The sequence below is a fragment of the Oratosquilla oratoria genome, chromosome 2 (genome assembly GCF_046742065.1).
Source record: "Oratosquilla oratoria isolate Oo_2021 chromosome 2, ASM4674206v1, whole genome shotgun sequence".
NCBI classification, from domain to species: Eukaryota; Metazoa; Arthropoda; class Malacostraca; order Stomatopoda; family Squillidae; genus Oratosquilla; species Oratosquilla oratoria.
Window position 1 is genome coordinate 63,829,554 of NC_134778.1, and position 12,091 is coordinate 63,841,644.

Sequence of the window (12,091 nt, forward strand, 5' to 3'; positions counted from 1 at the left end):
GCCCCTCTGTGTGTCACTGCTATTCATGCAGAAAAATATAAACTAGCAGTAGATAAATCCAATGGAACTGGACCTATCTAGGATTCATACCAATCTGCAGCCAGGTTCAAACACAAGTTGATTCCATACTTGCAATTTGTAAAGTAAAAAATGTGCTTGGGTAAACAGTTTAAATTTCTCCTGATATTCCAAAGCACGTTATATATACATATACATACACATATGCATATATATATATATATATATACACAGACCACATACATATATATGTATAATATATACATATATATGCATATTCACAAGTATACATATATGTAAATGTACATATGCATATATGCATACATATATATGTACATACACAGTATATACACATGCATATACATATATGTATGAATGTATAACCAGTAATATATATACTGTATACATATATGAATATATATATACATATTTATATATTGACTAAAATAAACTAGGGTACTGTACTTATGTTTATTGAAATATATCTCTTTTCTAAATAACCAACAGGAACTAGAAAAGTTTGAAGTAAGATCATAAATAAGTGTTACCTTACCATGAAGCCTTGTTTACAATAAGTGATAAAAGGCATCATAACTGGCCAGAACCTTCTTTAAGCAACACCAGCTGCATTGTGTAGGCATTATTGTTAGTTAAAACAATGGACAAAATACAGAATCACTTGACTGGACCGATCTTCAATATCACAGTCTTGTCTTCTTGCTTTGCAAAACTGGAGATGGAAACTAAGTTGCAACAATACTCGCAAGGGTACTGTGAACCATGTGCAAGATGCTGCTAAGGATTGGCATATGAATCTCACTGTTCGTAAACACTTCCATTCCAAACAAGTGGTTCTTCATATCTTGTTTTCTGTATCTTCTGAAAAAATAAAATGTAAGCTTTGAACTTTTTTTTAAATATGGAAACTTGGCTTCTATTCGTATTTAATGATAATCTACATGGCCAACCAAGAGGTGTTTTACATACCAAAGGAGGTAACCTTGAGCAAGGGTTTGGCCCCAAATGAGTCATTAGGGCGGATGCAGGCATCTGCTGGGGGTGCCCATTCAGGGAGAGGTCTGCACAACTTCTTCACTCGCTGCATGTGCAAAACAAAAAGGAAATAGTTATGATGATTGAAGTCAACACCATAAGCAAGTTTAAGGGAAAATCCAATGAGTAAAGGCAGAGACAGGACCTCATCAGCATAACCTCACCCCATTTATTACAACTAGGTAAATACATGAACACACAGATTTACATGCATCGAATACACCCTAATGCAGTGGGTTAAGGAAAATAGTAGATATAGAAACAATGAAGAACCATTGAAACTAGACTTAATATTAACTTCTGAACCAGATATTGTGAACAAAATGGAGTATAAAACACAAATTGGAAAAAGTGATCATATACTATCAGTGTTTGAATTAAAAGAACAGAACAACATAAATTGGAATGATAAACATAGAGAAGGAAGATTTATGTACAACAAAACGGACTTTGTAAAACTAAGGAAATTTTTCCAAAACACAAATTGGGATAAGTTCTCTGAAGAGGAAAGAGATGGAAGACAAATCGAACATATTCAAAGAAAAGTACAAAGAAGGAATTAACGAATATGTACCAAAAAAAGAAACAAAAATAAATTTATATAAAATGTTGGTTCAACAAAAGATGTAGTGAGGCTAAAGCCAGGAGAGACAAAGCCTGGAAAAAATGGAAAAAGACAGAAAAACATCTAAATGGCAAACATACACTAAACTTAGGAATGAATATGTAAATTTACGCAGGAAAGAAAAAAGAGAATATGAAAGGGATATCATAGACAAATGTAAGGATCAACCAAAACTCTTTTACAGATATATAAATGACAAACTAAAGGATGAGCATGATATAGTAAAACTGCGTGAAGGAGATAAAGAATACATAGATAACACAGATGGCAGAAGTTATGAATTGAGAGCTCACAATCCTGGGAGGATGGACAAAAAGAAAGATCACCCATGATGAAAGAAAATCAAACAAAGGGAAATAAGAGACTAAATAAGAAGCCTAGATGTCAGAAAGTCGCACAGACCAGATGGAATTGCAAATTGGATACTAAAAGAGTGTAGAGATGAACTGACAGACAAACAATACAAGATAATAGACTTCTCACTCAAAGAGGGAAAGGTACTACAAGATTGGAAAGATGCAAACATAGTACCAATACATAAAGGAGGAAATAGGGAAGATCCTACAAACTTCAGACCGGTGTCCCTCACAAGCACAGTAGCAAAAATATGCAAAAAGGTCATCAGGAACAAATGGACCAAACAATTGGAAGATAACAAAATAATAAACCCCAAACAATCTGGTTTTGGAAGTGGAAGATCATGCACCACAAACCTGATCTGCTTTTACTTGAGACTAATTGAGATAATACAAGAAAGGGATGGATGGGCAGACTGCGCCTTCTTGGATTTGCAGAAAGCATTTAACAAGGTACCACATCAAAAATGAGTAAGTAAAATTTAAAAAATAGGAATTCAAGGCAAACTGTTGGAATGGGTGAAGGATTTCTTAACTGGGAGAAACATGAGAGTGGTACTTAGAGATAAAAATTCGAAATGGGAAGATCTAAAAAGTGACATCCCTCAAGGCTCTGTTTTGGCTCCTTTAATGTTTGCCATATACATAAATGATATGGATGAAGGAGTAAATATGAACTTTTTTGCAGAGGATGCCAAATTACTCAAGAGAGTGAAAACAGAAGATTGCAGATTGCTACAAGATGACCTGGATAAAGTATGGGAATGGAGCCGGAGACACAAGATGAACTTCAACATCAAGAAATGTACCATAATGGAATTTGGAAGAGGTAAATATAGAGTTTTGAGAAAATATACGATTGGAAACAAAGAAGTCAAAAAAGTAATCTCAGAGAGGGACCCAGGAGTAATCATCTCTAGTGACTTCACACCTGACAAACATGTAAATAAATTATTTGGAGAGACTTTCAACTTATTAAGATCAATGAAAGTGGCCTTCGATTACATGGATGAGGAGATGATTAAGAAAATAGTTGTTATACTGATAAGACTGAAATTAGAATATGCTGTATCAATGTGGGCACCTACAAAAAAAAAAAAACATAAGAAAATTAGAAAGAATCCAAAGAGCAGCAACAAAAATGGCACCCACAATCAAATCTGACATATGAACAAAGAGTGGAGAAATTACAGCTGTCAACACTAGAGCAGAGAAGGGAAAGAGGCAATTTGTTGACCGTTTTCAGAATTATGAAAGGGATGGAAGTTCTCGATAGAGAGAACCTTATAAAAGTGGGACAAAAGAGAAACAAGAGGGCACAAAAAGAAACAAAAAAAATGCAGTTACAGAAGAGATCTGAAAAAAAAAGCTTCCCACACAGTGATCAATGTCTGGAACAAACTGAACAGAGAAACAGTGAATGCCAGAACTATGCATGATTCCAAGAATAAACTGGATGTAGAGATACAAAAATGGGTCACTACAAGCATAGCTCCCGTCCCATAAAATACAACTAGGTAAATACATAAACAGACATGACACCAGATAAACATATAAACAAAATAGTCGGTGAAACCTTCAACTTATTAAGGTCAATGAAAGTGGCATTTGATTACTTGAATGAAGAAATGGTTAAAAAAATATTAGTTACATTGATTAGACCAAAACTGGAATACGCAGCGACACTATGGACACCCAGTACTAAAAAGAATATAAGGAAACTAGAAAGAATACAGAGAGCAACAACATAGTTGGCACCAGCTCTTTCCAAATTAACATACGAACAAAGATTATCGAAATTGGAACTACCAACACTGGAGCAGAGAAGAGAAAGAGGTGATCTACTAACTATATTTAGAATCATGAAAGAAATGGAAATCCTAGATAGGAATGATTTACTAAAAAATGACAATGGAAAAACAAGAGGTCATGAAAAGAAACTCAAGAAGGGTAACTATAGGAGAGATTGGAATAAGAATAGCTTCCCACACAGAGTGCTGGATATCTGGAATAACTTAGATAAAGAAATAGTGTGTGCAAATACTATTCAAGATTTTAAGAAAAAACTTGATGCTGAAAGATACAAAGACAGGTCACCATGAGCATTCCTTTCCTGTGTAATACAACAAAGTAAACATATGCAGTACAAGCTGAATGAAATAAAATGCAAGCCAATAACATAAATAAGTTTGATATGCCACCTCTTTCATTGTCTCTTTTAGCTTCTCCCACTTTCCATTTCCCTTGTTTCTGTTAATTGTATAGAATTGAGGAAACTTTGAAGGAACTGATCATAGTAAACTGAAGGAAAAGTGAAATACAGAAGAAAAGTGAAATCTTTCTTAAATTTCATAAATTAGGTGTAAAAATATGTGCAAAGAGTAAATGAAAAACAAGGGTCAGTTGAACACAAGATGCAGGAAAAATAAAAAATAATGGATGCAAAGTGGAGACAAAGAAAAGTGGAGACAAAAAATGAAGAAAAAAAAAAAAACGAGGAAGAATACAAGAGAATCAGAAACTAAAACTCAAAACTCCAATATGAGGAAGAAAGAAACTTTAAAAGAAATATAATTTGATAAATGTAAAAACAAATCTAAACCATTCTATAGATTTGTCAGTGTTAAGCTGTGACTCAGAAAAGGAATTAGCAAGCTAATAGCGGATGGAATCATGAAGATGCAATTTTCCAATCAGTCTTCACTCTGGAAAATTTATTTCAAGAGAGGAGGGGAACAACTAGAAGTGCTGTGTTTTGACGCAAACATGGAAGTGCAGAAAGTCTATAAATTACTAAGACCCTAGATGTGAAAAAACCTACAGCTTGAAGGGATCTCAAAATGGATACTCAAAGAATGCAGATAACAGATGGACAAGATTCATGAACTGTGTTCTTCATTAGAAGAAGGAATAGTACCTGGAAGTTGGATTTAAGTCACTGTCGTCCCAATTCACAAATGAGGGACAAAGGAAAAAACCCTCAATTATAGACCAATGTCTCTGATTTTAGCATGATAGTTCATTGATACAAAAGAATTGTGAAAAAGAGATGAACAAAGTATCTGTTACAGATAAAAAATTGGTAGAAACTAGGATTCTGAAAAGGATTGTCCAATTTATCAATTTTCTACTCAAGGGTGATCAATGTGCTTCAAGAAAAGAAATGGTCGAAGGAATTTCGAGTATTTGGATCTGGAGTAACTTTTTGACAAGGAGGACTTATAGGGGGACTCTGGAAATGAATAAGACTTTGTGAAAGACCAATTCACAAAAAGATGAGTTGTAATGGACAATATATCAGAATGAAGGAAAGGAAGTAGTGGAGTCACTTCTCTACAATGACATATGAAAAAGAAAAACAAAATTAATAATTGTTAGAACTATTTCTACTGTACCTGGATAAATGATCCATTTTCACGTAAAATCTTGACGATGGCAACAATTGGGATCATCATGACTGAAACAAAGGAAAGACCCCATCCAACAGCATTAGCCCAGAATGGAAATTCATAATCTCCATACCGTGCTGGCTTGAAGTCAATCCACGTGAAGACCAGGATAGTCTGTAGAATATAATCAAAACCAATGAACAAGGTTTCATATTTTCAGAAAACTGAACCTAGAAAGAAAATACATATACTAACATGATAAGTACAAATGCCTATTGAGCTGTATTAACCACAATTACTTTGATACCAAAGTAACCAGTGAACACTGAAAGAACATGGCAAATAATACTGGAATGCAAAAGATACTTTCATTTCTTTGGATACCTAACTGTAAGATTCTTATATATCTTTCAAATGCCTAGTCCACAACTAATTTTTTTTTTTCCTTCTTTTTTTGGGGGGTGGGCATATATTGTTCAATACTATGGTATACATATTAGATTTTTGCTCTAGGGTATAGCAAACCATTAACTTCTGCTGAAAAGGGATTTTTTTTTATCTGATTCCTTAATATGAAATGGGTGGGAGTGATTTCTATGCCTTTTTCTTTTTGACTACCCCCGTGTAAGGGGGAAAAAGCCTTTGGTATATGTATGTATTCATACTTGTGCAAACTAGTCCTTTTTCTTCAACTATAGAATAAACTAAAGGACTGAAGAGGTTAATAGAGAAGAGAACATGAGTCCAGATTAAAACTTACAGATTACCTTGAAGGTTCTTGTATTTTCATTTGTACATAATGGGTTGGCATATAAGACAGTTCCATTTCAGCAGGTATATTTTCATAAATTCAAGCAGTACTTTCCATTCTACTATGGGACATTCTGCATCATTTCCCTAGTTCTGATGTTATAGACAAGTTACTGCTCATCATCCATGTAAGCTTAGCTCTCCATGCCAAGATTTAAAAAGAATATGTATAACCATTTACTGATGTGTGATGACACAAAATTTCAAATCAGTGTTCATGAAGACAATGATCTAAGGGAACTTGTATACCGCTGCAGACACCCATACACAAGGCAGTATTGAGCAAACATCTAACCACTCGCAAAAATCTTCAACTACTCTTGGGCACATGAGCTATTTGGAATGGAGCAAGCATATTTCCAATCTTAAACACAAATAATCCACCGGAATTACCATCATCACATTGACTGATTGACACATTGACTCTTCTTCACCAAATATAAACAAATGGAATAGATTGTCCATGAAAGAATTAAACCACACATACCATCTTCATCCAGCTAACATGACATTAAAATAGACCACCCCACCAACACACTAGTTACTAATTTCACCTATCAAATACTATTTGGATTAAACCAGGTGCTGTGTAAGAGCACAGATATAGTAGTAATAGACAGTCCAAAGAAACTAACAAGGGAGGTCATAGAAAGAGGCATACATGACAAAAACAAAATATGAGTAATACACTTTCTATCAGGCACAGAATACAAAAAGCCATGGAACCAACACATCTCAGGGGACAAAAGGGAGTACAACTGCCACATTAGGTGCAGTATTATCACAACCTATGTTCTACCTCATCATGGATGACCTCCCCATCCTGAGCCCAGTACACAACATCACAGTACTCTCTGGCTGATGATCTGACAATAATAAACCATAACCCCAACTATTAAATTTATGCTAACACACAAACATAGCTCAAAGAACAGGAAAAATGGCTAAAACAAGACAGGATATCAACATCCTCCCATCCTCCAAAATCTTCAGTAATATTACTCACTCTAGACAACTACAAATTCAAGATTCATTCCACTACTTCACTGCCTGGCCAAGTCTCCAACTTTAGAAGAACTTATCATATGAAGTCTTGCATTTGTTACATGGCTTTCACTCCCCATCCAAGAAACTTGTTGGAAAACTAAAATAAATTAATGTGCTCATGACAGTGGTAAATTCAGGATTTGGCCAACAGGAAGAAGAGTACAAAAATTACAATATGACTATGCTTCCACTGTTTGTTCTCTGCACTAAGAAATATAAGGAAAACCTACAAGAAGTACAAGACAAAGCCATAAAACAATAGCAGCACCAAAACAACCTCATTAAACCACCTATACTCAGATACAAATATCCTCTTCATACAGCAGAACATAAGAATGGTTGGTGCAAAACTATGCAAGAACACTCAGATCCACACATCAATCACACATCATTTTGGATTTTGGATCACATTTGGATGTGACAAAAACCTCAGGACCTGACGGGATCTTTAACTGGATACTTAAAGAATAAGGAACAACTGGCAAATGAGATTCACATTATTATTGTATGTTAAAAGAATGCATAGTGCCAATTGATTGGAAAAGGGCTAATGTTGTACCAATTCACAAAGATGGAAGTAAGGAGGCACCACTAAATCTTAGGCCAATATCACTGACCAGCATAATAGTGATTTATGTAAAAGAATTGTGTAAGATCAATGGACCAAATATCTTGAAGAGATAAACATTCTGACAAACAATTAATCTGGCATCAGATGTTGAAGGTCATGTGTGTCAAGCCTTTTAAGCTTTTACTTGAGAATGATATGAGGGTTGGGTGAACTGTGTGTACCTTGACCCTAAGAAGGATTTTGATGAAGTACCTCACTGTCAACTTATATGGAAACTGGAGAATACTGGAGGACTAAAAGGAAAAACTACTAAAATGAATGATAGATTTTTTGAAGGGAAGGTACATGAGAACAGTACTAAAGGATAAGATGTCAAGATGGAGAGCAGTGATTACATCAATGTTTCTTGTCTATGTTAATGACATGATGGTAGGTACAACAATCTATGCAAACATGTTTGTTGATGATTCAAAAATCATGAGAAGATTGAAAAATGAGGATGATTTGTAGGCTATTGCAGAAAGATCTACACACTATTTTTGCATAGAACCAAAAATGGGAAATAAATTTCAATACCAAAAAATGCAAAGTAATGGAAATGGGCAATAGCTACAATGGGAAGTGGAAGACTTACCCAACGTAGGACCTGATGAGTCCAACTTTACTTTGACAATAAAGCCTAAGCACAGAAACTGCAAATGGGCCTCCCCTTCATCAGAAGCCAACTACTGTTTATGTCATTGATATTATAAATACCTAAAGTTAATCAAGTAAGGTACATATTCTCTTTCATGATGATACTGCTAAGATTGATGCAAGCATCTCAATATGGAAATTTCATGGTACTGGCCAAAGAAATGAGATGGTACAGCCCATGGTTGCTGCACTTAGTTTACTAACCGTCACTGTGATGGGCATCCCAAACTTCCACACATATTTCCAAAAAATTCTTGGGTAAGGATAGAATCCAAGCATGATGCGAATGTCATTGAGGAAATTGTCAACTCCGTAGACCCAAGTGACAACCACAACCTGCAGGACAATGTCATTATACATTAATGTTGAGGAAAACTACACTCTTTTCTAAAGTCCTATGAGACACCCCAGGTACACTACCAATTTTATTGTGGCACAAGATTCTCCATAAGGCACTTAGTTTATAATAATACAGATTTTGTTTCACTGTTGCTTAACGATATCATTCAGCTTAAAGAATGTCAATGGAATGAAAGAGTTGAGGAACTCACCTCTATGACTCCAACCATTAGGGCAGAAAATGTTGAAGAATATGAGTCCATCATCTGAAGGACATACATTCCACCTTTTGTAGTCATAGAAAGTCCAACTGTGAACATGACGGTACAAGCAACTAGGAGAGCCCATCTAGAGGGAAAAAAATAAGGGGATGAAGACAATTAGTTTTCTGACAAAAAGGAATAACGGCGGTCACCTGAATGGAGGTAGTACCAACATGGACCGACCGTTTTCTTTGCATCTACTCGACCATTGGGTCTTCGGGTTATCATTACTGCATTCGCCCTCTGGCATGGCAGAACGCATAAATAACATACTTTGGTATACTTATATGATATCAAAATCATATAAAATGAAATTTAGCACCAAGGCACCATGAAGCAGATCATTTGAAATGTGTTATTCCTGAATGAAAATTGTTGATTAGTAGTGATTAAAAGAACCGTCATTCTGCAGTGTTGGAAGGTGTGCAGTTACAGAGCTTTAGGGCTACGCTCCTTCGACCAAAAGGCCTTGTTGACGCAGAGCAGTCTAACCGCCAACCAACCAACACTGCAAGGTTACGGACAACATAGTCATCTGAATATACAACGTGCCAACACTTAGCACAAGACATGTCAGCATTCTGGTCTCCAGCACATGTCATATTTGATGCCTTTGCAAGGGAGAAATACAACACAATATGTACATATCTCTGGATGTAGTTCTACATTCTATCCAGATCGCCTTTTGGTCACTAGAGTTCCCTGCCATAAATGAAGTGTTAGTCACACCACATACCAGACCAGCAAGTAATGCAACACTTGTTAATAAATACAGTGAGAAGGTTGTTGCTTGGTTGTTCCTGGTGGTGGAGGTCGTTGCAGTCAAAGACTCACTTGAAGTTCTTGCCGCGGAGCACTGGGAAGTCATCAGTAATGGTGGTGATGATGGTGGTTAGGATAGTAAACTGCGTGCCAAGACCCAGAGTCAGCAACATCGCGAAGAACAAGATGGACCACACTGGAGACAGAGGCAGGCGGGCCACGGCCTCCGGGTAAGCCACAAACGCCAGTCCGGCTCCTAGAAGGGGTGCAAACGACTCGACATCAGTGGAAGCCAGATGCATCTGTTACCAGCATTACCCCAGGTAATGCAAGGTGTAGGGATGGAAGGACCAACAAACATCACTGGCTTTGTCCTCTACAAAGCTCAGGTGATAGAACTATGGTCACATAGTAGCATGAAAGGATCCAAGGAACTATCCTCTCATGCCCGTGATGATGCCAGGTGGCGAAGCCTCACCTGTGGCGTAGTGATTGGACTTCCTGTAGACAAGCAGTGACCTCTGATAGCAGAAATTATGCAATGCACACAGGTAACAGTATTACTACAGCCATGACACAATTTACCAAGGCTGTGTAGTTACTGTGATTTGGAGGAATGAAGCCTGTGAGACAGAGCATGCATGCACACAACACTCTTTGCTCTGAAACTTTACCTTGAGCTGCTACTTGACCTGCCATTCATTTGCACTGTTTCATGTAAACTGAAAAGGGCTGACAACCTAGTAGACATCCAGTCTCTTTGATCCACCCACCTGTTCTTCACAACAAGTCCTGTATATGATCCTCTAGAGGATCGAATGGAGTAAAAAAGCAGATAATGGGAGATACATACCTGAGTCAAAATATGTGAATGGAAGTTGAGCTGTGACATCTGCCTCCTTTCAGACAAGGTAAAATGGGCTACTGTTCATAATGGAATGCATGCAAATAGGGATTTTGTTGAAAGCTATGTTCGAAAACTTTTCCTGATAGGGTGTAAGATCCTTTTAGTGGATCACAGAATTATGAAAATTTCTGGGAAAGTTGTGATTTTAGAATTATTCATGGGAAGTCAACCTTACATGTGCAAGGAGGGACTTAAAAGGGAATAACTATAATTTCTGTACATCAAATTATATTAATATCAAAATGTAATCAAACTAGATATCTGGGATGCATGGCCATCCATTACATATATATTAGCTTTGTTTAACACACCTATTCTAATGTGATTGTATGGCTCTAAATGTGAAAAGTATTATAATGATTGAAAATGACTACTGGAATGAGATTATGCTATGATTCTTATGTTGTATAAATGCCATGGTGGTAAACATAGATTTGCTATACATCAAAAAATTATTTGTCTGCATTATGTTCCTTCTTGTGTAATCTTATGGATGGCAGCATAGCTAATAATGACTTACCCGTAATTAAAACCTGTCTGAGGAAGAGAAGTGACTTAAATATACTCAAAATCATCCCAGTCCCAAAGCCTCTCTATCTTTAATATCTCAATGCCAACAATGGGTTCTGATTTGCACAAAAAGCTTGGCTCATAGGGACTGGTAAGGTTTTTAAGTTTTATCTCAAGTAAATCATGTCAACTGAAATGCTAATCCTTCATTTTCCATTTATTCCAAACATAAGGAACTGCTTGGTTTTGTATCCAAGAGGATAACTGACAGCAAGTGCATTGAGTGCTAATTGAGGGTCAGCATTACAGTCTGAAGATTTGCATAATAGGGAGGGGAGGGCCATATTAGGCTGTACTGGCCACCCTCCACCAGAGGTACATCATGCACATGCACTTACCCTGAACAGCCACTTTGTCCACAGGCAGGCCTAGTTCATGGGCCATGAAGCCAATGATGCCAAAAATGACGAATCCAGCAAAGAAGCTTGTGAGGCAGTTGCCAATGGACACAATGAAGGCGTCTCTAGAATGACAAGTAGGAATTTCACATGGAATAAGTATTCTTGTATATATACAGTGGAGTTATCTCACATAGATCTTCTACAATCAAAACATTTTCAACTTTACAGTTTCTATATTTCAAAATTAGTGATTATCTCTTTCATTGACATTCATTAACCGTTTTACATGCCATTTTGTATGGTGCATATTATGTGAGAAGACAATTCAGTTCAACAGAGGAAGA

The 12,091-nt window shown here is 36.4% G+C and overlaps 1 protein-coding gene across 4 annotated transcripts in view; it reads right to left on the bottom strand.

Moving 5' to 3' along the window:
- Window positions 1-475: 475 nt before the first annotated feature.
- Window positions 476-12,091, bottom strand: part of LOC143039551 (sodium- and chloride-dependent glycine transporter 1-like) — a 140,610-nt gene continuing 128,994 nt past the window's right edge. For 3 of the 4 annotated variants that reach the window (XM_076209776.1, XM_076209758.1, XM_076209749.1), the window contains 7 exons: window positions 11,745-11,869; window positions 10,002-10,185; window positions 9,117-9,252; window positions 8,770-8,901; window positions 5,448-5,615; window positions 1,006-1,117; window positions 476-897 (listed from right to left, as the gene is read on the bottom strand). In XM_076209776.1, the coding sequence (XP_076065891.1) occupies window positions 875-897; window positions 1,006-1,117; window positions 5,448-5,615; window positions 8,770-8,901; window positions 9,117-9,252; window positions 10,002-10,185; window positions 11,745-11,869 (880 nt within the window). In that variant the 3' untranslated portion in view covers window positions 476-874. The remainder of the gene's footprint in view (window positions 898-1,005; window positions 1,118-5,447; window positions 5,616-8,769; window positions 8,902-9,116; window positions 9,253-10,001; window positions 10,186-11,744; window positions 11,870-12,091) is intronic. The other variant, XM_076209768.1, reaches the window with a different exon arrangement.